This window comes from Chinchilla lanigera, unplaced genomic scaffold (assembly GCF_000276665.1).
Source record: "Chinchilla lanigera isolate Chin_1 unplaced genomic scaffold, ChiLan1.0 scaffold00037, whole genome shotgun sequence".
Lineage (NCBI taxonomy): Eukaryota > Metazoa > Chordata > Mammalia > Rodentia > Chinchillidae > Chinchilla > Chinchilla lanigera.
Window position 1 is genome coordinate 13,252,733 of NW_004955438.1, and position 23,477 is coordinate 13,276,209.

General features: G+C 34.9%; 1 protein-coding gene across 3 annotated transcripts in view; it reads right to left on the reverse strand.

Moving 5' to 3' along the window:
- The window catches only part of Rps6ka5 (ribosomal protein S6 kinase, 90kDa, polypeptide 5), a 173,630-nt gene that overhangs the window by 34,282 nt on the left and 115,871 nt on the right, over window positions 1-23,477 (reverse strand). For all 3 annotated transcript variants that reach the window (XM_013517243.1, XM_005390286.2, XM_013517244.1), the window contains 2 exons: window positions 5,411-5,494; window positions 2,777-2,880 (listed from right to left, as the gene is read on the reverse strand). In XM_013517243.1, the coding sequence (XP_013372697.1) occupies window positions 2,777-2,880; window positions 5,411-5,494 (188 nt within the window). The remainder of the gene's footprint in view (window positions 1-2,776; window positions 2,881-5,410; window positions 5,495-23,477) is intronic.

Below are 23,477 nucleotides of genomic sequence, written 5' to 3' on the forward strand. Positions count from 1 at the left end.
TATGTAAACATCACATTGTCTCCCTGGTGAAAAAGTGAAGAGTAAATAAAGTCTAAAAGGTACAATAGATATTGTGAAATGGGAAGAAATTGTTTCAAAAGAAAAAAGGAACTAGGATGGGTGTTATGGTTTGTGTCTGGGTGTTCCCCAAAAGCCTCAAGTACTCATGGGGTGGGCTGTTAGAGTTTATGACTGATCCATGGTCCAAAACTGGGATTACAGGTGTGAGAGCTGAACCCGCCCTGGGGTGGATAGTTTGCACAGGTAAGGGAAAGAATGAGGCTGCTTACAGCCACTCCTCCCCTTGTGCTCTTGTTGCTTTTGCTGTCTTCCACAACCATGAACTGTTGCCTTCTGCCATGTGCTTCTCTGCCTTGGAGGCAGCCAAGTATTGACTGAAACCTCCACAAACTGTGAGCTAAATAAACCTTTCCTTCCTTAATTTTGGGCGTCAGGTCTTTTGCCTCAACAACAAGAGAAAAGTTAACCAAGACAGATGGGTGAAAGGAGAAAGGACAGTAGGGAAAAGGGAAAAAATGCAAGTCAGTTATACTATTAGTACCTTTTAGTTTATTAAAAAGAAAAGTTTGTGTTAATATTGATTGGAAAAGTTTTTATGCCTATATCTTATACCCTGAGCAACTAATTTAAAGACAACAATATTGAATGTATCAACTATTGTTATTTTGTTATGAAATTTTGTTTTAGCTTTTTTCCATACAAAAAGGCTTAAAATTTTATCCCAATCAGAGACTTATTTTTTCATTCTCTTAACAGTGCAAAGAGCAGAAATATTTAATTCTGATGTAGTCCAATTTGCCACTTTTCTTTTATGGACTGTCCTTCTGTGTCACACCTAAGAAATATTTACCTAACTCATGTTCACAAAGATTTGGAAGTTTTCCTCTAAAAGTTTTGACACTTTAGGTTTAAAATTAGGTTTATGATCCATTTTGAGGAAATTTTTCTACATGGTATGAAATATTTCTGGAAGCCCATTTTTCTCCATCCAGATACCAATGGTGTCAACACTATTTCCTGAAAAGGCTATTTTTGTTCTTTTATTTTTAGTGTGGGAATTGAACTCAAGGCCTTGCACTTGCCAGGCAGGTACTGTGCCACTGAGCTACATCCCCAGGCCGAAAAGGCTATTTTTTTCTTCACTGAAGTGATTTTGCACCTTTATAAGAAATCTATTGCCTCTATGATCTAGTTAAATTTCTGGACTCTATCCTTTTTCATTTATCATTTATCTGTCTTGATGTCAACCCTATAGTGTTATAATTATTGTAGTTTGTAAGTTTTGAAAGAAACTTTGTCCTATTTCTGCAAAGGTGATTTGACTATTCTAAGTGCCCTGATTATCCATATGAATTTTAGAATCAGGTTGTAAGTTTCTACTGAAGAAAAAAAAGGCTGCTGAAATTCTGATTGTATTGAATCTATAGGTCAATTTGTAGAAAAATAACATCTTAACTATTTTGAGAAACTCCTTTGTGTGTTTATCAGTATTCATTTAACTGCGTCTGAAAATCTTTGCATTTTCCTCTGTGCAGCTCTCTCTTTTCTTACACTCTGGTCTGAAAACTCTAGCTGCTTTAGACTTCTTGGACTCTTAGTTCAATCTCTTCAGCTCTGCTTGGGCTGCCCCTACCTTTCCTGGAGCTTGGGAACTCTCTAAAGAAAGGTAGCTTGGGCAGTCACAGGGCCCACCTCTTTAATTTTCAGTCTCTCAGAGATCACTTTCATGTGTGTATGTGTCTGAGACAAGGTCTCACTATGAAGTTTAGGCTGGCCTTGAACTCACTTTGTCGTCTGGGTTGGCCTCCAACTCTCAGTGATCCTCCTGTCTCAGTCTTCCGAGTGCTGGGATTACAGGCATGAGCCACCACGCCTGGCTTGGGATCACTGTCCTTTATTGTTAGATGACCCACGTTTTCAAACTGTCATTTCATATATTTTTCCCATCGTTAAGATTTTGGTAGAATGATTAGTTGGCCCGTTATTCCATCTTTACTAAAGTACAATCTCAATTGTTAATTTTTAATGTCAAATCTGTTCTTGATGCTATAAAATTCAAGTAAAAATGGGACAAGAACATAACTAGTAGTTACTATAATACTGCTCACCATTCATGCATTAGCTCATTTCATTCCACAAATATTTATAGGATCCCATTTAGTCAGTACTGAGCATTAAAGCCAGGTATGTCTCTTGCTCTCACAGAACTTACAATCTAATGGGACAGACAGACATTAATCAAATAATTCTGAACAAAAAAATGTAACACTATAGGTGTCACATTTGTTATGAATGAACAACAGAAAAATGCAATGAGACCTACAAGAGGGTGATTTTGTGGTACTTGTTTATAGAGCCTACATTCATAGATTGCAATTTCATTACTATTTCTTCATGTTAAAGTCATAAAGAACTTGTGTAATGTATGCAGAGAAACTGAAGTAGTCATTAAATAAACTTCTCAATATATGATGTACCGAGTAGTAGGTATGAGACAAGATGCTAAGTGCTTTGGAGCACATAAGAATTATGACACTATTCCTGTGAAACTTGAAATCTAATTCAGTCCATAAAGAACAAAGGAAGAGCAAAGTTATGGATCTATATCCTGCATGAATATACGTAAAAATTTACCAGTTAAACAACATTGTGTATATCCCTGTTAAAAAATTATTTTCTTTTCATCAGCCTAATTGCAAAACTGTGATCACTTCCATTGAGAAAACAATACATTTTTTTTCAAATGAAGTCTTACCTAGATATCTCAGCTTGGGAATTTTTTTCTCCATCAACAGTGAAAGGAGATGCTCCAGTTAGTAACTCATACATCAGAACACCTAAACTCCACCAGTCAACTGCCTATAAAACAATAATAATTTCATTTTGTAGAGTTATCAACTAAAATATACTTTATAAGAAAGAAAAAATATGATAAAACTAAGTATTTAGAAAACATTCTAACAGGTAGATTTTGTACACAGCTTTATATGCAAGGCTACTAAATTAGCACATGATATCCAGGTAGCCTCAGCAGTGACAGGGTTTCAATCATTTCCTAAACTAGTTATAGTTTTTTACCATGATTAATCAAACATTTTAAACTTGAAATAACTTTTTTTCTGCTTTGTTTTTTTGAGACAGGATCTTGCTTTATAGTTCAGGCTGGCCTTGAACTCAGTAAGCAGCCCAAGGTGACCTTGAACTTCTAGCAATCCTCCTGCCTCAGCCTCCCGAGTGCTGGGATCACAGGCTTGAGCCACCACACCTGGCTTAAATTTTTATTAATTTAAGTCGGTAAAAATGCTTGGATTTAGGATAGGGGAAAAAGTATCAATCAGTATTTTTATTAAACATTCGGGTCCAAAGAATCTTATGAAATTCCTTAATTAAAGAAAAAAATTTAAAAATCTCATCCAAGGTTATTGTTTTTATAATTTCCAAAGTCAAATTTGCTTAAAGAACCCAACAAAAATCTGAAAATATTCACTGATGGAAGGGTACATTAACAGAAAATAAAATGTGCTCTAAATTGGAAACTCAGGGACAGGGATATAGCTCAGTGGCACAATGCCTGCCTGGCAAGCGTGAGCTCGTGAATTCGATTCCTGGTACTGAAAAAAAAAATGGAAACCAACTTATTAATGCAGTTGTTTGACCTGAGACCACAGTGAATTATCAATGGCCTTTGAAAATTAGTCTTTTCATAATCAGGCAAATCAGAATTTCAGTAAGTTGAATGTATGAACTCGTACCAATGAGAAATACTAACTGGATGGTAAAATTTTAAATTATTAGCTTCCAAAGTCCAGGACCAAAGTTTCAGAGAAGTAACACAAAATATGAACCTAGGACGGTTTAAAGAAAATGTACAACACGGAACACATAAAATAAGATCAGGCATATTGAAAGCAAGAGAAGAAAAGCATTTATGGAATGCTTCATTCATGTCAGGTATTGTGGTAAGCACTTTGCATTCACCACCTCATTTAACTAACTAAAGTTATCAGGTGTTCTATGTTAGAGAACAAACACTGATTAGCTATATCCTGTATCCTAGGCATGCTGAAATTGTAGTAAGAAATACGTGGTTTTTTTAATGTGAAAATTGGCTTGATGAAGTCTCATAACTGTCAAATTTTAAGAGTTACAAATTCCTACCAAAGTCCCCAATAGCTTCAGAGGATACCATGAACAAACTAAACCCGTAACTCCACTCTACTGTTCATACTTAAGGGTGCTGCTGCATTGAGCCAGAGTGCCCAGAATGCAATGCTGCTGGCGTGAAGCCAAGCTCATCCACCGACACAGACCTGAAGGACAGGCTTATAAATACACGGTTGGTCATCAGAAAGGAGAAAAAGGATACCACCTTCTGCAAGGGGATGAAGGAGAGGAGAAGATGAGGAACAAAAAAAAAAAAAAAAAAAAAAGCCAGAATTTCTTATTTGGAGAAAGTTATTAATATAGGAAAAATGTTAAGACTGAAGAATTGTTTTACCCTTTAATATAATAAGAAAAAAAATCTAGATTTTTATAACATAATTACTTAGAAAGCTTCTTCTATAATCTTCATTTTTCACAAACAAGTGAAGAGGCCCCAAAAATAGAGTTTTTGAGTTTAGAAAAATAGACTATTTCGAATGCAGGGTATTTTTTCTTCTTCCAAGAGTTGTTAAATTTATTTCTGTTGGAGAGAGAGTCAACAAAGCCATCAGTTACCTCCATAAAGTTAAAAGCAGAAAGTGGGAATAAGAAAATGTGAGTGATTTCTTTTCCAAAGATCTCTCAGTGACCCACTAGAGAACAGTATTAACTAAAGACAGTACATATGGCTGTACTGCTGTGTGTTCCAGCAGCATTAACACGTCAATAAAGCACTGTGCAAAATCATTCGTCAAGACTCAGGCACGAACCGTGTATAGTTCTGCGCTCAGTGACACCTCTGTATTGTACTGTGATTCAGTTTGTACCCTAAAAGACCAAGGTTCCATGCAACAGAAAAAGAATGACGTCTTAAAAACTGAAGTCAGAGTTGGTGCTTTGCTTAAACTATGGGCTCTTTTAATGGAAATAAATAAAAAATACTTGAAGAATTAGCTTTAGCCGTTAAACTCCAACTAGAGCATTACTCTATAAAACAAATAAAAATTCTCACCAATAAAACCTTGAAAAAAAGAATTTAGAATGTCTTAACTTTTCTATTATCTTTTTCCTCCAAAACTCTAGAATTCACAAATGTGTTTAGGCATGCAAAATAAAAGAGAAACAAATGAAGGTATAACAACACTGGAAAGAGGGCTCTGTTGAAGGCTTTACCTAGTTGTCAACTGGAATTCTTATTATCTGTTTTATTGAAATAATATAAGGAAGTACCAAAATTAGAACATACCTTGTCATGTCCTGAATCTCCCCCTCTGACAATATCTGGTGCCATGTATTCAATAGTTCCACAAAAGGAATATGCTCTTTCAGTCTTGAACAAACAAACAAAAAGGGGATTTGATATCAAGCTAGTATGACAAGCGTCCAAAAGAGAAAGTTAACAATATAGGTCACCAGTTGAGATGCAAAGCAGTGGTAGGAATCTGCTTCCCAGGGCAAACCATCATCTACATAGTAAGAGTCCTGGGTAAATGTCTTCTCAGAATGACTTCTCATGCCTGAAACTCTACCTTCATCCATCCATCTGTACAGCAGTCCATTTTTCATGCTTCGTCATTTTCTTGTTTGTCTTTCGGCATATACTTATGTCAGTTACTGGTTTCTGTAACCATTCTTTTTTAGGAATGCGTACAATCCCAAGAGGTTAACATGAATTCTCTAATACTTTAGTATGAGTGATTTTATTTCAAGTAGGCAAGATTGAGAAAATGCTGGGAAAATTGAAGGAGGAAGATCAAATGCTGAGGGAGAACAGGGAACTAAAAAAATGAAAATACGACGAAAAAATTTTTCTCCCTAATCATCTTGCATAGGTTTGGCACTGTTAATGGTATATTTCAGTGATGATGAACAAAACTATCTTTAAAACAGCCAGACTGTCTCTTAAAGGTAGTTGTTTCACTTTCAGAGAACTTTAAAAATTCAAAAGGGCTAATTTAATATATCAGACCTAAACGTTAATTTTTAAAATTTAACTGATTTTAAAGTGACTGACTGATTCATCCCAACACAATAAAGGAGAATAAATATCTACATGATTATATATACATTTTGAATAAGAAGAAAAGAATTCCTGCTTAGTAATATACACTCAAATGGCTATATCTGAAACTTTCAAGGGTATTTTGGTGCCATTAAAATATTTCACAAGAATAATTTAACAAAATGAGTATTTTTTATAGAAAGCTTTCTAGTTTACATTTTATTCTTCTTTCATCAACAAGATTTTGAGAAAAATACCATTCCTTTTTATTAAAATTTTAACCACAAAGAATACTGTTCTATCAATGTCACAGAAGTGGTAGAAATCCTGTTTTATTGACTCAACATCAAACAAGCCCACAGAAATGACTGTGATGCGTTCATTTAAACACCATAAATTAAAACTATTAATTGAAATGTATACACATATAAATAAAAACTAAAGTGGTATGGTTTATGATTAATTTCCTTTTTTGTAACATTCTGTATACACTGAAAGACTACTATTGCCCCTAGAAACTAAACAACATAATTCAAATATCTTAGTACAGGACATTTTCTTTTTTGTTGGCTGGCCGAGTAATGCTATTGAATGGTTCATATAAATCACACACCACATGTCACTATCTCTCTGCTTTATCACATCAGGACTAAATGCTAATGCTGTGTAAACTACTGAAAAGACTAAAGCTAAATAAAATTGATTTGACAAATTTGTGTATAAAAGGCAATGAATCATTTTTAAACATTTTATTGGACATGATCAGACAGACAAAAATGCGTATTAGGAAGCATTCATCCATTCACTGAATTATTAACGAAGAAATACTTCAAAAATAAATTTTAAAAACTTCTACACTTCTTAAAACTAAGTGCTTTTAATAAATACATTACTTATTATGCAGTAGCTCTATTTTAGACATGAAGCAAAAATCACTGTATAACGAAGATACAGAATCACATACAATTTACTTAACACTTGATGACATCTTCTAAGATACCTTTAAGAAACTGTTCAAACATCCTATCTTGAGTCAAGTCTTGGCTGTAATGAAAAAAATTCTCTAAACTACGAATAAAAAATGAAGAGTTCTGAGGTATTACTTTTCTACATTTTTATATATGTACAGAACTAATGCAAATACAAATTTTATTTAGGCAGCTTCAAGTCACATATTTTGAGATTATAAAAATGTCCTCAATATGAGACAATAATTAAAAATTTCAAATTAAAAGTTATGTTCATGAATAAGTTTGGTTTTAAAGTATATAAAATATACATATCACTTATTTTTACTAATCCTTGACCCAAGGAAAAGACTAACAATGTGTGTTAAAATAACAATAAAAATATTATCAATCAGAACTTGTAGAACACCTAAAAGCTGTTCTTAGAAATTCAGTCTTATTTTAAAAATATTAAACATCTGTGATCTAGGTGTCAAATTCCAAAATTTAAAAAAAATTTTGAAAGGAGCAAGGTAAAAGGAAGAAAGGAACTGTTCAGAGAAACGGAGAAAAAAATTCATAGGTCTGACAAACACTGTTACAAAAGACTAATAAAACTGACAAAACTAGGAAATTTATCAAGAGAAGTCACAAATTGATAATGATGGTAGTTTAAAAGGGAACAGTACTAGAGTTACAGTAGAGATTTTATAAAATAAGGAAATTCTATCATCAAATTGATGTCAAAAATTGAGGAAACCAACTTTCTATAATAATATAGTAACCAAAATTGATTCAGGAAGAAATTTATACACGAAGGAACAAGCATGCACACATATACACACATATTATGTACATTTGGAAAAGGAAAATGAAAAAAGAAAAGAAAAGAAAAAAAGAAGGAGAATGTGAACAGCCATGATGACTATAGAAGTACTGTACATTCACCCAACTTCCCAGGAACAGTATCTCTGTTACATCATCTATGTATTTCAAATGCATTTTATGGTATTATTAAGTCTTGATACCAGAATCTGACAAATGCAATATTAAAAAATTATACATCAATTTAGACAATAAAATATTAGCAAATGAAAATCAGCAATGTGTAAAAAATACATTCTAGGAATTCAAAGATGGTCTAACATGAAAAAATAAAAAGGTTATTAAAAACTAAGAATATAATTTATCAAAAATCATGAGTAAGTAGAATTCCACATGGCTAAAACATACGTACTTTAATGTTAAAAAAGAATATATACCTATGCATACAAAGCTTAGTAGACAAAGCAATAAAACCTCATACTCTTCAGACAAAAAGGTATGAGAGTTGAACAGAAAGCTATCATTACTTACAAATGGTGGTTTCGATTTTTCTTTTAATATAGCTATTGACATAAAAATCCAAGTGAATCTGTAAATTAATCTAATAAGAATTCTGTAATTCCAGTTAGGTATAAATTCAATAATGTTCCTATGTTTAGATAAGAAAATATAAATATCTAATTTTAAAAAATAATACTAATGATTGGAACAAAAATGCTAATAGATTAAATTAATGTATTCATTTATTAATTTATTTTTGGGTACCGGGAATCAAACTCACAACCTCATGCTTGCCAGGCAGGTGCTGTGCCACTGAGCTAATCTCTGGCCCTAATGGAATAAATTTAATGATATACCTATAAAACAATATGAGAAAAAATTATAAAATATTTTTGGAGGATATAAAAGGAAACTAAATAAACAGGAAGATATGAATATTCACTGGTGAAAATTCATTAATTAAAAATTCAGTATCCAAAGATTACAGTTCTCTTCAAATTAATTTATAAATCTGATTCCACAATTTATGTGGAGAAACAAAAAGCCAAGAGTAGAAAACAGTGAAAATACAGGAGGAAAGTGAAGAAAAAGGAGAAGGCAGTCAGAGAAGGGTAAAGAGGGACAAGGTGTGACCTTTCCAGGTTCAAGTCTTACTGTGAAGCTAGAAGCTTTAAGGTAATTTTGGTTTTGATACAGGGAGACAAAAAAGACAACTGGAATTCAATGGATGGCCTAGAAAGAGACTCATAAGCATACATGGCTTGGTTATATGAGAGAAGTTGTATCTCCAATCAGAGAAAGGATTACATGAGCACTTAAAAGGCATTGGGTTATCTTTATAAAAAATAAAGACTCCCACCTGACTTTACATACTAAGCATAAGACCTAAAACTATGGAACTAAAAAAACATACGGAAAGCTTCATGACACGGGATGTGGCAATGATTTCTTGCATATGACACCAAAAGCACAGGCAACAAAATAAAAAAAAAAAGTGAGGCGACATTAAACTCAAAGAGGTCTGGGAATAAAAAAAAAAAAACAGCTGAAAAGGAACTTACAGAATGACAGAAAATATTTATGAATCATATATTTGACAAGGAGTTAAATTCTAAGAAACAACAAAAATCTGATTAAAAATGAGCAAAGGACTGATAGGCACTTCTTTAGATAATATATGAATAGCTAATAGTATAAGAAGATGCTCAACATCACTAATCATTAGAGAAATGTAAATCACAATTACAATGAGATACCAACTTACATCCATTAGGATAGCCACTATGAAAAGACAACAAAAATAACAAGTGTTGCCAGGGTATGGAATGCCTAGAATCTTTGTGCATTGATGGTGGGAATTAAAATGGTGCAGCTGCTATGGAAAACAGCATGGATGTTCCTGAAGAATTTACAAAATAGATTTACCATCTCACTAGTGAGATACAGCAATCTCACTTCTAGTGTATACCCAAAGCAGGATCTTGAAAAGATATCTGTAGGACCAATATTCACTGCAGCATTATTTCCAGGAGCCAAGAGGTGGAAGCAACCCAAACATCTATCAATGGATGAATAAATAAAACAAAATGTGATATATCTATATCTATAATATATCTCATATACATATACATACCATGATATATACATATATATGATGATATATTATTTATCCTTAAAAAAGGAAACCCTGTCACATGCTACAACATGGATTAACTCCAAAGGTATTATGCTAAGTGAAATAAGCCAGTCACAGAAAGGTATATGCTATATGATTCCACTTACATGAAGTATCTAAAACAGTCAAACTCATACACAGAAAGTAGAATGGTGGTCGTTGGCACGGGAGATGGGCTATATTCCATTGGCATTAAGTTTCAGTTTAGCAAGATGAAAATGTCCTAGACATCTACTGTACAGCAGTATGAATGGCATTAACATGACTGAACTGTACAGTTAAAAATGGTTCAGATGGTAATTTTGTCACAATTAAAAGTTAAAAAGATCGAATAAATATAAACCCTAATAGAAAAATTAGTAGATCTAATGATAGTAAAATGTAAATGTGATAATGGAAAGAAAAAAAAGACTATGGAATACAGGTAAAGATTTGGAACAGGTGAAAGATTTGAAAAAGAAATTCAGAAAATATACAATTGTGAAGGATGAGTGTCAGGAATGTAATAAAGTGTGATAACAAATAAGTAACATGAGAACAAACTGATAACAAATCAGTAACATGAGAAAAAACATTGTGATAGAGAAAACACAGAAACACATTTACATTACTAAGAGAATAAACTCATAAAAGAATATTATTCAGCAGCATAAATAAAATATTTCAACTTGAATAAGTTCCAAAAATACATAAAACGCCTCACAACTTCCATTAAGATGCCATTCGTGGATATTTTAAAAATACAGGATAACAGTATATTGCTTATGGATACATACGCATGAAATAAGGCTGCTAAAACAAGATTAAATTCAATCCACCACTCACTCTTCCCCTGCACTTCTGCAACTAGGTGTAAATACGGCTGGAGAAAAACATACAATTAGGTTGATCGGCTTTACTTTTTTTGGAACCGGGAATTGAACTCAGGACCTCTGCTTGCCAGGCAGTTGCTGTGCCTCCGAGCTGTATCCCCCCGGCCTGTGACCAACTTTACTTTAAATTATGATCATGAACCTCCAGCAGGCCTTTAATGCTTAGAAGCAAAACCACTTAATTCCCCAATTTATTCATTTTTCTCCTTTCTTGGTTATTTTCTATTTTTTACACCCTCTCTTCAAACTTACAGTGTCTCCACTCCCTTCCCCACTCAGTGGGAAAATAGTATAAGCTCCCACTAACGCTAATCTCCACTCACTTGTGTGCCCCGTCCCTCGACCTTCTCCTCCGTTTCTAATGGAACTCATCATCGTACTAGTAAAGGACCACAGCCTTACTGTGCAACTGATGCTACCCCTCTCCAAGACAGTGTTCCCGCACTTGCGCCCTTCTCTACTGTATCATTTTATCTGCTCCCATCTCCTTTTCAGAACTGCTTTAACAAGCACATGACACCTGTCATTTCTCATTATTAAACAAAAAAAATATCTCTTGAGCCCGCTCATTCTCTGCTATGCCCTCCACATAACTCCACTATTTTTTTTTTTTACAGAAATAGTTACCTACGGATGTGATGATAGTAAGTCTGCTCCTGTTCTCTCCTTCCTAAGGTATAAATTGAGCCCAATGCTCAGTCGTCATCCTCATCTTTTTTTTTAAGAGAAAAAACAAACTAAAAAAACAACAAAGACAAAAACAAAAACAACACACAAACAAGAAAAATGATACATGACCTCAAAACAAAATGATAGGAATTAACAGTGGTTGCAACACTACATAATATTATCTTCAACAAAGTTGCTCAGTCCACCAGATGTAAGAATGCAAGATTGATCAAACAATCAAAGACAATAACAAGCAATTAAAAAAAACTGGAAACGATACACAGCTTCACTATACAAGATGGTAAGAATTCAACAATGGTTCTTATATTGCATAATGTTGTCTTCAAATGAGTCATTCTGATGACCAAATACAAGCATGCAAAATTGCTCAAAAAAAATTTTAAACATTAACTGTTCTTTTCAATAAATTAGACATCAGCAATACAACTATCCTAGCTATCCTTGTATCCTTTGTTTTTCATTTTAAAGAGCAAAGAATAAAAACCAGAAAACCAAAAATAAATACATAAACAACACAGCATAAAAAAGAATAAAAATGATACAGAATTTCAAAACAAGGTGATAGGATATTAACAATGGTTGTTATATTACATAATGTTATCTAAAAAGTGGTTGCTCAGATAACCAGATATAGGCATGTAAGATTGATCAAACAATTACACATTAACTTCCTTTCAATAAACAAATAGAAATTAGTAGTACAACTATCTTAGGCATCTTGTGTACATATATACACATACATTTTTCTCAACCTTCTTTCTTTTTCCTCTCCCCTCCTTTATCCCAGTTGCTCCTTCCTGTTTGAGCAGTTTCTTTCCCCTTCACAATATCTATTGTACCCTTCAGATTTTATTTACTTTCAGGTTCTTATAGCAGTGAGGCAATACGATGTTTACACATGTGAGTCTGATTTATTTCACTTATGAGTATGGTCTCTAGTTGCATCCATTTACCTATAAAAGCCTCTAGTTTATCTTTCTTTATAGCTGAGTAATACTCCATTGTATAACAATACCACATCTTTTTTATCCATTCCTCAGCTGATGGACATTTGGGTTGTTTCCAAGATTTAGCTATTAGAAATTGTGCTGCTATAAACACAGGTGCACCTATATTGCTGTGGTATGATGTTTTCAGTTCTGGAGATTTGGAAAAATACCCAGGAGAGGAGTAGCTGGGTTGAATGGAACCTCTAATCCTAATTTACTGAGGAATCTCCAGACTGATTTCCGCAGTGGTTACACCAGTCTACACTCCCACCAATACTGGAGAAGAGCTCCCTTTTCCTCACAGCTCCTCCAGCATTGGTTATTGATTTCATGATGATAACCATTCTTTCTAGGGTGAGATGGAATCTCAGTCTTGTTTTAATTTGCATTTCTTGAATGACTAATGATGTTGAACATTTTCTCATGTATTTATTTGCCATTTGTATTTCTTTATCAGAGAGATGTGTATTCATCTCACATGCTCATTTTTGTATTGGATCTTTGAATTTGGGTGCCTGATTTTTAAAAATTCTTTTTATGTGCTAGACAGGAGTTCTTTGTCTGAGGACAGTTGGCTAAAATTTTTTCCCAATTCATGGGTTTTCTTTTCATCCTGTTGGGAGATTTCTTTTGATGTGCAAAAACTGTTCATAAGATGAGATCCCATTTGTTGACTCTTTGAAGTATTTCCTGTGCAGTTTCGTTTTTGTTCATGAACTCTCTGCCTACCTCTATGTCTTTAAGACTTCCACCTCCTTTCTCTTCCAGTAGACCTAGTGCTTCTGTTTCAGTATTTAGATCTTTAAGCCATTTTGACTTTATTTTGGTGCACGGTGATAGGCATGATCTAGTTTTAGTCTTTGCCATGTGGAAGCCAGTTTTTCCAGCAACATTTATTTAAAAAGCTATCTTTCTTCCAGTGAACATGTTTGGCCCCTCTGTCAAAGATAAGGTGGTTGAGTATCTTTGTGGTTGTGTCTGCATCACCTAGTCTGTTTCACTGATCTTTAGGTCTGTGTTTTTGCCAATACCATGCTGATTTTATCACAGTAGCTTTGTAGTATAATTTTAAATCAGGGATTGTGATACCTCCTGTCTTGCCTTTGTTGCACAGGACCTACGCTTTTCTTTGTTGGTAAGTTTTTAAATTACATTTTCAATTTTGTTGGCTGATATTGGGTTATTCAGGATTTTTATACCTTCTTGATTCAGCTTTGGTAATTCATATGTATCTAGGAATGTGTTCATTTCTTCTGTGTTTTCCATCCTATGAGAGTAAAGATTTTTGAAGTTGGTATTTATGATCTTCTGAATTTCTACAAGATCTGTAGTCATTTCACACTTTTCATTCCTTATTGCATGGATTTGAGTTTTTCTTTCCTTTTTTTGATAAGGTTGGCTAGGGGTTTATCAATTTTATTTATTTTTTCAAAGAACCAACTCTTTGATTCATTAACTCTGCATTGTTTTCTGAGTTTCAACTGCATTGATTTTTGCTCTGACCTTTATAATTTCCTCTCTTCTTCAGGCTTTGGGCTTGACTTGCTCTTTTTCTAGAAGTTTGAGGTGCAGCATAAGGTTGTTTATTTGTGTTCATTTGTTTTCCTGATGTGGGAATCCACTGCTATAAACTTCCCTCTGAGCACTGCTTTGTTTCCCCCAGGTTCTGATAGTTTGTATTTGCATTTTCATTTGACTGTAAATATTGTTTAATTTCTTCTGTGACCCATTGGCTGTTCAGGAGGATGTTATTTAATTTCCATGTGTTTATGTAATTTGTGCAATTTCTTTTATCATTAATTTCCAGTTTCATTGCACTATGGTCCAATAATAAGTATGGGACAATTTCCTTTGCATTTACTTAAGCATGTTCTAAGTGCTAGTATGTGGTCTATTTTATTTTATTTTATTTTTAAAATTTATTTTAAAAATAAAAGAAGGAAAACATATTAACAAACACATACATTTACAAAATAGCATAAGAACAATATAAACAATACTGAATTACAGACAAAGTGGCAGGAAATTAACAATGGTTGTTGTATTACATACTGATATCTTCAAAGTAGTTTCTCAGGAAAACAGACATGCAAAATTGATCAAATAATTAATCATTAACTGTTCCTTTCAGTAAAGAGATAGAAGTCATAGTACAATTATGTTAGCTATCCTGTATACACATACACACATAATTTCCCCTTCTTTCTTTTTTCTTTTCCAACATCCCAGTTGCTCTTTACTTTTGAGCAGTTTCCTTTCCTTTCACAATGTCTATCATACCTCCTAATTTTTATTCACTCTTTCAGGTTCTTACACTAGTGAGATAATATGTAGCTTACACATGGAGGTCTGGTTATGTGGTCTATTTTAGATAATGTCCCATGCACAGCTGAGAAGAAGATGTATTCTAATGTTGGGTGGAATATTCACTCTTTCGGATTCTTACACTAGTGAGATAATACCTAGCTTACACCTGGAGGTCTGGTTATGTGGTCTATTTTAGATAATGTCCCATGCACAGCTGAGAAGAAGATGTATTCTAATGTTGTTCAGTGGAACACTCTGTAAAGGTCTACGAAGTCCATCTGTTCACATGTTTGGATTAGTTCTGTTATTTCTTTACTGATTTTTTGTCTAGTTGATCTACCTCGTTGTGATGATGGGTTGTTAAAATTCCATTACAATTGTGTCAGTATTTATTTGATTTTTCACATCCGTTAAAATTTGCCTTATATAGTTGGGTGATCCTACATTTGGTGCATATATATTTGTGGCTGTTATCTCTTCCTCTTGCAGTTTCCTCCTAACAAGAACATAGTGGCCTTCTTTATCTCTTATGATCATTCTTGGTTTGAAGTTCACATTGTCTGCAAACAGAATAGTTACTCCTGCTTTTTTCTGGGTTCCTGTTACATGGAGTATTGTTTTCCATCCTTTGACTTTCAGTTTATGAGTTTCCTTTTGAGTTAAATGTGTTTCTTGTATAGAGCATACTGTTGGATTTTGTTTCTTGATCCATTCTGTCAGTTTGTTGATTGGTGAATTGAGGCCATTTACATTAATGGTTATTAATGATATGTGTTCACTTATCTTTGTCATGTTATTTTCCCAATAACATGGTTCTGTGCTTTCCCCCTCTGTTTAACTGCTTACCTTGCTTCGCAGTTCTATTGTTGGTCTTGAAATTGTGGTCATTTTTATCTCTTTGTAGACTATCTTTCAGTACTCTTTGTAGGATTGGTTTGGTGATCATAAATTTCTTCAGTTGATCTTTGTCATGGAGGTATCTTATTTCTCCATCAATTTTGAAAGATAGCTTTGCAGGATACAGTAATCTGGGCTGGAAGTTATTTTCTTTCAGGACCTGAAATACTTCACTCCAAGCTCTTCTTGACTTAATGGTTTGTGTTGAGAAGTCTGCCATGATTCTGATGAGTTTTCTTTTACAGGTGATCTGTTTCTTTTCTCTAATAGCTTTTAATATTCTGTTCTTTTGCTGAATGTCTGCAATTTTGATTATTATGTGTCTGGGTGTAGATTTATTTTGGTTATGGCTAATAGGAGTTCTATATGCCTCACTTATGTGTATGCCAGGTTCCTCTCCCCTGCTTGGGAAATTTTCTGCTATTACTTTTGCAAATAGTCTTTTTATGTCATTCATGTTGCCTCCTGCTCTTCTGTGGACACCTATGAGCCTTATTTTGTTTTCCTTTCCTCATCTTGCAGCTGCAAGAATTGTTGTTTGCTGTTCCCTTGTTACTTTTAAGAGATCTTTCCTTTCATGATCACTAGCTGTAATGCTGTCTTCAAAGTCTGAAAGTCTATCTTCCATTTCATTCAAGCGATTTTGCCAGCTTTCAATGGAATTTTTAATTTCCTGAATATCTCTTTGAATCTGTTTCATGCATTCTAAATCATTCCTATACTGTTCATTCAAAGTTTCCATCACTTTTCAGTGCTCCTCTATTTTTTTTAATCTATGTCTTCTTTTGATATGTTGAGTAATTCTTGCATTATGGTTGTCATTTCCTTTTTTACTTGAGCAATTATTTCTGATATAACTTCCTCTATAGCCTTCATTCTCATCTTAACAGTCTTTGACAGTTAATCAGTCCATGCTCGAAACATTGTTTTCACTTGGCTTTTTTTTTTGTACTGGGAATCGAACTCAGGACTTTGTGCTTGCCATGCAGATGCCATGTTGCTGAGCTGTATCCCTGGTCCTCACTTGGCTTTAAGATAACATACTTGCCTGTTTTCTTCCCAGTGTTTTTTCCTCGGTTTCTTTTGCTGGCTCCTCTTTCTCTCTTTATTCACTTAATTTTGCTACAACCCAGAGTTTGGACTTGTCCTTTTTTTCTTCTCTCCCTATGCTTACTGTTGGTATTCTCATCCATTTTAATGATTTTAATTTAAACATTATTTAGACACAGTACCAGCAAAGTCCAGATTTAATTATCTAGACCAAATTTCTCTCTCAAATTCCAGACTCATATATCTACATAATGTCTGTGCTTGTTTGCCTAACAGATAGTTCCAACTCAACCTTTCCTGCTCCACTGCTTTACCCACCCTGACCTGTTGTCCATAACAGCTGCAGGCAACTGTATCCTCTTAGCCTTTCTGGCAAAAAAAAAAAAAAAACCTAAACCCTTAGAGATACCACTGATTCCTCTAATCCTCTTATACCCCACATCTAATTTATTAAAAAAATTCTATTAGGTGCAATGTGAACACATACCTAAAATCCAACCACTTCTCACAACCTACTCTCCTGTGGTCTAAGCCAGAATCATAACTGCAATAGCTTCCTAACTGAATGACACATTTGCAGACCTGTCCTGCTATAAGACTACCACACTTAGCAACTGGGATAATCCTCCCAAAATGAGTCTGATCATGTCACTCTTCTATCAGAACTTGCTGATGGCTCCTCATTTTGTGCAGAGAAGCCACTGTCCTTTCAATGGTCTTCAATGTACTGTATGGCCTACACAGTCTTTCCATCTGATCCCCTCCATGTCTTTATTTCCTATCATTTTAACCCTCACTCATTCCACAGACCCACACTGGCCTCATTATCCCACATACCCACACAAAACCCCACCTGAGACCCTCTTCCCAGAAATCTCTTACTTAAGATTTCTACAAGGCTTACCCTCTCCCTTCCATCATGTCTCTACTCAAATGTCACCTTCTAGATGAAGCACTCCTGACCCCTTGATTTCAAAGTATAACCTATTCTTACCCTGATATTTCCTATCTCTCTTCCCTGCCATATTTGCCATCTTGCAGCTAATTACAATATAACATACTACATATATTTTACTTTTTTACCTGTTATTGTCTATTTTGCTCAATATTAGGTCCCAACAGCTAGGCAGAACAGTGCTTTGATAATAATAGATATTCAGTCAATATGTACGGAATGAGTGGTGGAAACTGCAAAATGATCATAATTGAGAATGACGGGGCTGGGGATTTAGCTCAGCGGCAAAAGCGCCTGCCTGGCAAGCGCAAGGTCGTGAGTTTGGTTCCCGGTACCGGAGAAAAACCAAAAAAAAAAAAAAAAGAGAATGTCAACAGTAAGGGACAGATTCAATTATTTTGTTCTTATTCAGAAAATATGAATATTTATTAATCACACTTAGTCAATCTTTTTATTCCAAGGTATCTTTTGCTAAACAAGAGGCATTTTAGTGTAGTAGAAAGAATACATATTTTAATTCTGCTTACAGTAATCTGAAACTAATAGTTCTACAGTTTTTAAATGTTAACAAGTACTTTGATGGGCATTAATTCATTATATTACCATGACAATCCTATAAATTAGATATGATAATTATCATTTTATAGATGAAAAAATTAAACTCAGAAAAGTTAATGATTAAGTGACTTGTCCAATATTACATTGCTAAGAATTGAACAGAACAATATACCATGACTTCAATATACGTATTTTCTCTACTACAACTAAAATGCCTCATATATTCAAAGAATTCATCAGTAAATTGCAGTACTGAATTTATCACAGGTCAGACTTTTTCCACTTCTGGAAAGAGAAAATATCTATAAATCTATAGGCCTTTTCTTATTAAATACAGATAATATGGCAGTAGGTTATAATTAACTTAGCTACTGGTTTTTTAATGTCAGGGATGTAATTTTTCTTGACTAAAACTTGTGCTAGTAAAAAAAAAAAAAAAAAAAAAAAAAAAACTTGTGCTAGTGATCGGTTATGGAATTTTCAAATATTCACTGTTAAATTATGAAAACACAGATTGTAAAAACCACATTTAAGTATAGAATAATAACACATGAATGTGTCTTTTTTACATTATTTCATTGTAAAACACAATTCTACTAAATTTATTCTTACTTTAGCCTCTGCTGTTTTTAAACGGCTTTTTAAAGTCTGTAGTGTTAGAATCAAATATCCAATACTGAGAAGATAATCTGCTTAACAGCAAAAGTTCAACACATTTGCTAAACTGCACTATTTAAAAAAAAACAAAAAACTGCCAGGTGTGGTGGTGCATGCTTGTAATATCAGCACTTGGGAGGCTGAGGCAGGAGGATCACTGTGAGTCCAAGGCCAGCTGGGCTAGAAAGTGAGTTCATGGGCAGCCTAAACTGCATAGTGAGATCCTGTCTCAAAAAAGACAAAAAACAAAACAAAACAAAACAAAACAAAACAAAACAGAACACCTATAGAAGGCATATCCTAGTCTACACAGATCTAGAAAAGTCTTCTTTTAGTCTAAGAATATCAAAGGATTTATCAAATTTTGTGGTTCAGAACAGCATATGCCAGTAAAAGCCTCAAATTGTATAGTGTTATTTAAAAGACATTTATAGTTTCTAACATAAACTTTATAATCCAGATTAGTAAAATATTATCTACAAATAACTATATGAATATCTGATGAATACCTCTAGAATACAGGCTCAAAAGGGTAAGGAATTAATTTTCATCATCATACTTTCAAAGCAGCAGTGGTGAGCCTATGGCACCCATGCCACAGCAAGCTGTTTGCTATCACTGGAAGCTCTAAAAGGTTCGCCATCATTGCTCTAGAGTCGAGTATAATACTGGGCATACAGAAGGTAGTTAATATGTATCTTGTGAATTATCAAATTAATGAATACACAGAGACAATTATTACATCATGAGCAGAAACAGCAAACATACATAAAAAGTAAATTCCTGAAGATAAAATATAAATACATTTCCCAGATCAAATGAACCCAGAATTTATACTGAAATTGATACATTCAAAGAGAAGCAGACTTGGGTAGTTGGTTAGTTCAGTTTTGGGAAAGATGAGTTTGAGGATCCTGTGAGGGGTCAGTGGATATACTACAGGAATATTTGGAGCTTCACCCCAGCAGAGAAATCAGGATTGGCCATATACATATTTGGGAATTAGCAGCATTTAAAGAGAGGGAGTATACAAGACTACTTAGGAATGAAGTGTGAGGAAGCTTTGGGTAGAGGAGGAACAGCCTGCCAAAGAGTGAGGGAGAGAAATCTGGGGCTTGTCAAGTCACGGAGCCAAGTTGAAAGGCAATCTACTTCAACATCAGTAGGCAGTCAAGCAAGATGAGGAATAAAAACTAAAATTGAGGTCAATAGCAATGTTAGGCACAGCAGTCAATTGGTAAGGGGATATGAGCCAAACTGGAATAGATTAAGGAGGGAGTGACATGTGTGCTAGTAGAGATCGTGTAGAAATATTGACACAGGAGAACCACAAGACAACAGAAGGGACTGTGAGATCCTGAGATGTTTTTCTGTCTCTATCAGTTAGTCCATTCATCTATCCACATCTCCATTTAAAATTTTAAGATAGGGAAGACCAGGCATACTAAAATGGTGAAAGAAAGGACAGTTAAAAAAGAGAGAAGGCACTTCTCTGCTTCAGCTTGAACCTCAATATTTTATTTTTGCACCCAAACAACTAAGTGCTTTAAGACTATGATATCTGATTGGAACCACCATTGTTCCCTTGAGGATGGCTCTTGACAAGACCAGCAGAAAACACAGAGCCTTCCCCTGTGAAGAGACCTGGCTGCTTTAGTCATAACATTTCTGAGTACTTTGCATGACTATATTAAGATGTAATAACTCTGATCAGCACTGTTTTATGTTTCTTTAGTTTTGGGTTTGCTTGGTTTATATCTTGATGTGCCCCTACATAGCCACATAGTGATTCATATCTAAATGTCCCACCCATGCAATCACAGCAGGAACCTCTGGAAAGTGACTGGATTATAGAGGCATCACAGTGGACTTGCTGTTAGGAGGTGGGGCTTGATTGGAAGAGGTGGGTCATGAGGGCATGATTCAGAAGGTTGTATCTCCACTCCTGGCTCCTCCCTTGACTCTGCTTCCTGTGTGCCATGCCATGAGCAGCAATCCCTGCCATCCACCTCTGCTGTACCATCCTGACCAGCCAACTATGGGCTGAAATGTGAGCCAAAATAAATCTCTTCTCCTTTTAGTTGTGGGTGTTGGGTACTGTGTCCCAGAAATGAGAACTATGACCATGATAAGAGTGCTACCATTTTGGTTTTCTCCAGGGCCAAGGTCTGTTTTTCTCTATCATTGAATAATCAGCCTATATATGTTCTTTAAGTGATTCTTTTATTGTTGTATTACTAGCCTAACATCCAGCACATAGAAGGCCTTCAACAAACAATACAGGGAATGAGCAAATGAATGAATGGTTCCACAGAAAGAGAAAAATATGACCACCGATTCTCTCTGTGTGAGCTCTATACTGTACATGCCAGGGAATCTGGCAATCTTTTTAAGCCTGTGTACTCCTCAGATGTTTTTTAAAATATACTAATATAGCAGAAACTAACTGTAATGTCCTTACAAAAATATGAAAAAATCATCACATCACCACAATCATGTTTCTGTGGCACAGACTGAGCCTGTCAAGTCACAGACTGCTCTGCAAGGAGATCTGTTTGGGCTGGTTTACTTTCAAAACCCAGAGCCGACAGCATCTACTGATGTTGGGCCCTGGTTTCTCAGACAGGAATCCTCTGCACTGTGAGGGGCATCACTGTGCTCAGAGCGAGGTGGAAGAAGGAGATCATGGAAGTTGTCCAGTTCTGTGTGTCATTTTTCACTTTCCTTGCTATTCTCCATCTGCTATCCTCATCCTCAGCTGTGCCCTTTGTCCCCGAACTCAGAGCCAAGAAGGCACAGCTTCCCAAGGGAATACAGAGGGGGCAGAGATGGCATCTGCACACTACCTCTTTCTCATGTAGACTTCCAACCAATCCTCTGGCCCTGAACTCCCTGTACTTGTATTTTAGGTAGTATCTGGTGCCCAGTTCCTGAACCTTTTTGGGGAGTCAGAAGTTGAAATGGTTTGTAGCTTTCTCACCTTACTGGTTTAGGATTCAGCTGTTTTAGAGATGTCAAATAGCTCACCACAATGCTCTCTGCTGCCCATCTACCAAAATGTGGTTGTTATACTCTTCTTTCCCTTTTCAGTGTATGCCTATTTTACCTTTTTATTTTTACGTTTGTGGAGTTTAGTGAGGGAGCAAAAGTAAACATGTAAATCTGTTACATTTTACTGAAGTCATCACTAAATTTTTTACAAAAGAGTAAAATTTTTAAAAACCAATCTTGGAATTGAATTCCTTAAAATTCACCTAATGACTTTTATAACTATAATTTTCTTTTCTTTTTTTGGGGACTAAGAAACTCAGGACCTTGTGCTTGCGAGGCAGGCACTGTGCCACTGAGCTATATCCTCGGCCCCTATAATTTTCTATCAAAGATAATCAATTTATTATTATAATGCCAGCTTCACAATGGTGGAGATCATTTCTATTTTATGTATATTGTACTATATAATACAGTACAGGTAGGTGATCAATAAATATTTACTGAATAAATATAGACACAATAAAAATTAGGTTCTTTAATTTTTATAATTTTACTACTAATTCCATTCACTTAGGATTGCTTTGGCAATATTCCCAAAGGCAACCAGAAGTACACTATACAGACTGATTGTCCCTTACCCAAAATGCTCAGGACCAGAAGTATTTAAGATTTCACTTTTTTCAGGTTTTGGAATATTTACACATGATGCAGTATCTTGAGGATGAGACCCAAGTCTAAACAGGCAATTCACTTACATTTTATACACACCGTATACACATGGCCTGAATGTAACCTTATACAGTGTTTCAAATAACTGTGCACATGATACCTAAATTTGTGTACAATGAAGCATCAGAAAGCAAAGCTGTCACTCAGCATTCACATGGACAATCTGTGGCTGTCTGGCATCACATCATTCCTACTAAAAATGTATATGCAACTGATAGACAATAATTTTCTTATACTTACTCACATATAATGTTTAACATTAAAAATATGACTCGACATCACTGCTGTGAAAGGGCCTGTGTTCATGGTAACCAAGCAGCACTGTGGTATCGGCAGAACCCGTGTCAGCTGCTAAACACCAGCAACAACGAACAGCACAGGTTCAGTCGCCATCTGCAATGCTGCATCTTGATTTAAAGGCTACTGAACACTGCATTTTATTTCTTGGTAAGAAGATACATCAGAAGCAGCTGAGGGGCCAGGGAACCGGTGGTCCTCCAGAACTGAGGGGCTAGGGATAAACTGGTCCTCCAGAATTACCTGTCTCCTTAACAATGGTCCTTGCCTTAGAAGTCTCTCATAAGGTGACATGACTTCTTGTTCTGTTGTGCATGCACAATGCTCAAGCCCATCAATAAGCCTATCATATATTTTCACCATGCTGCCTA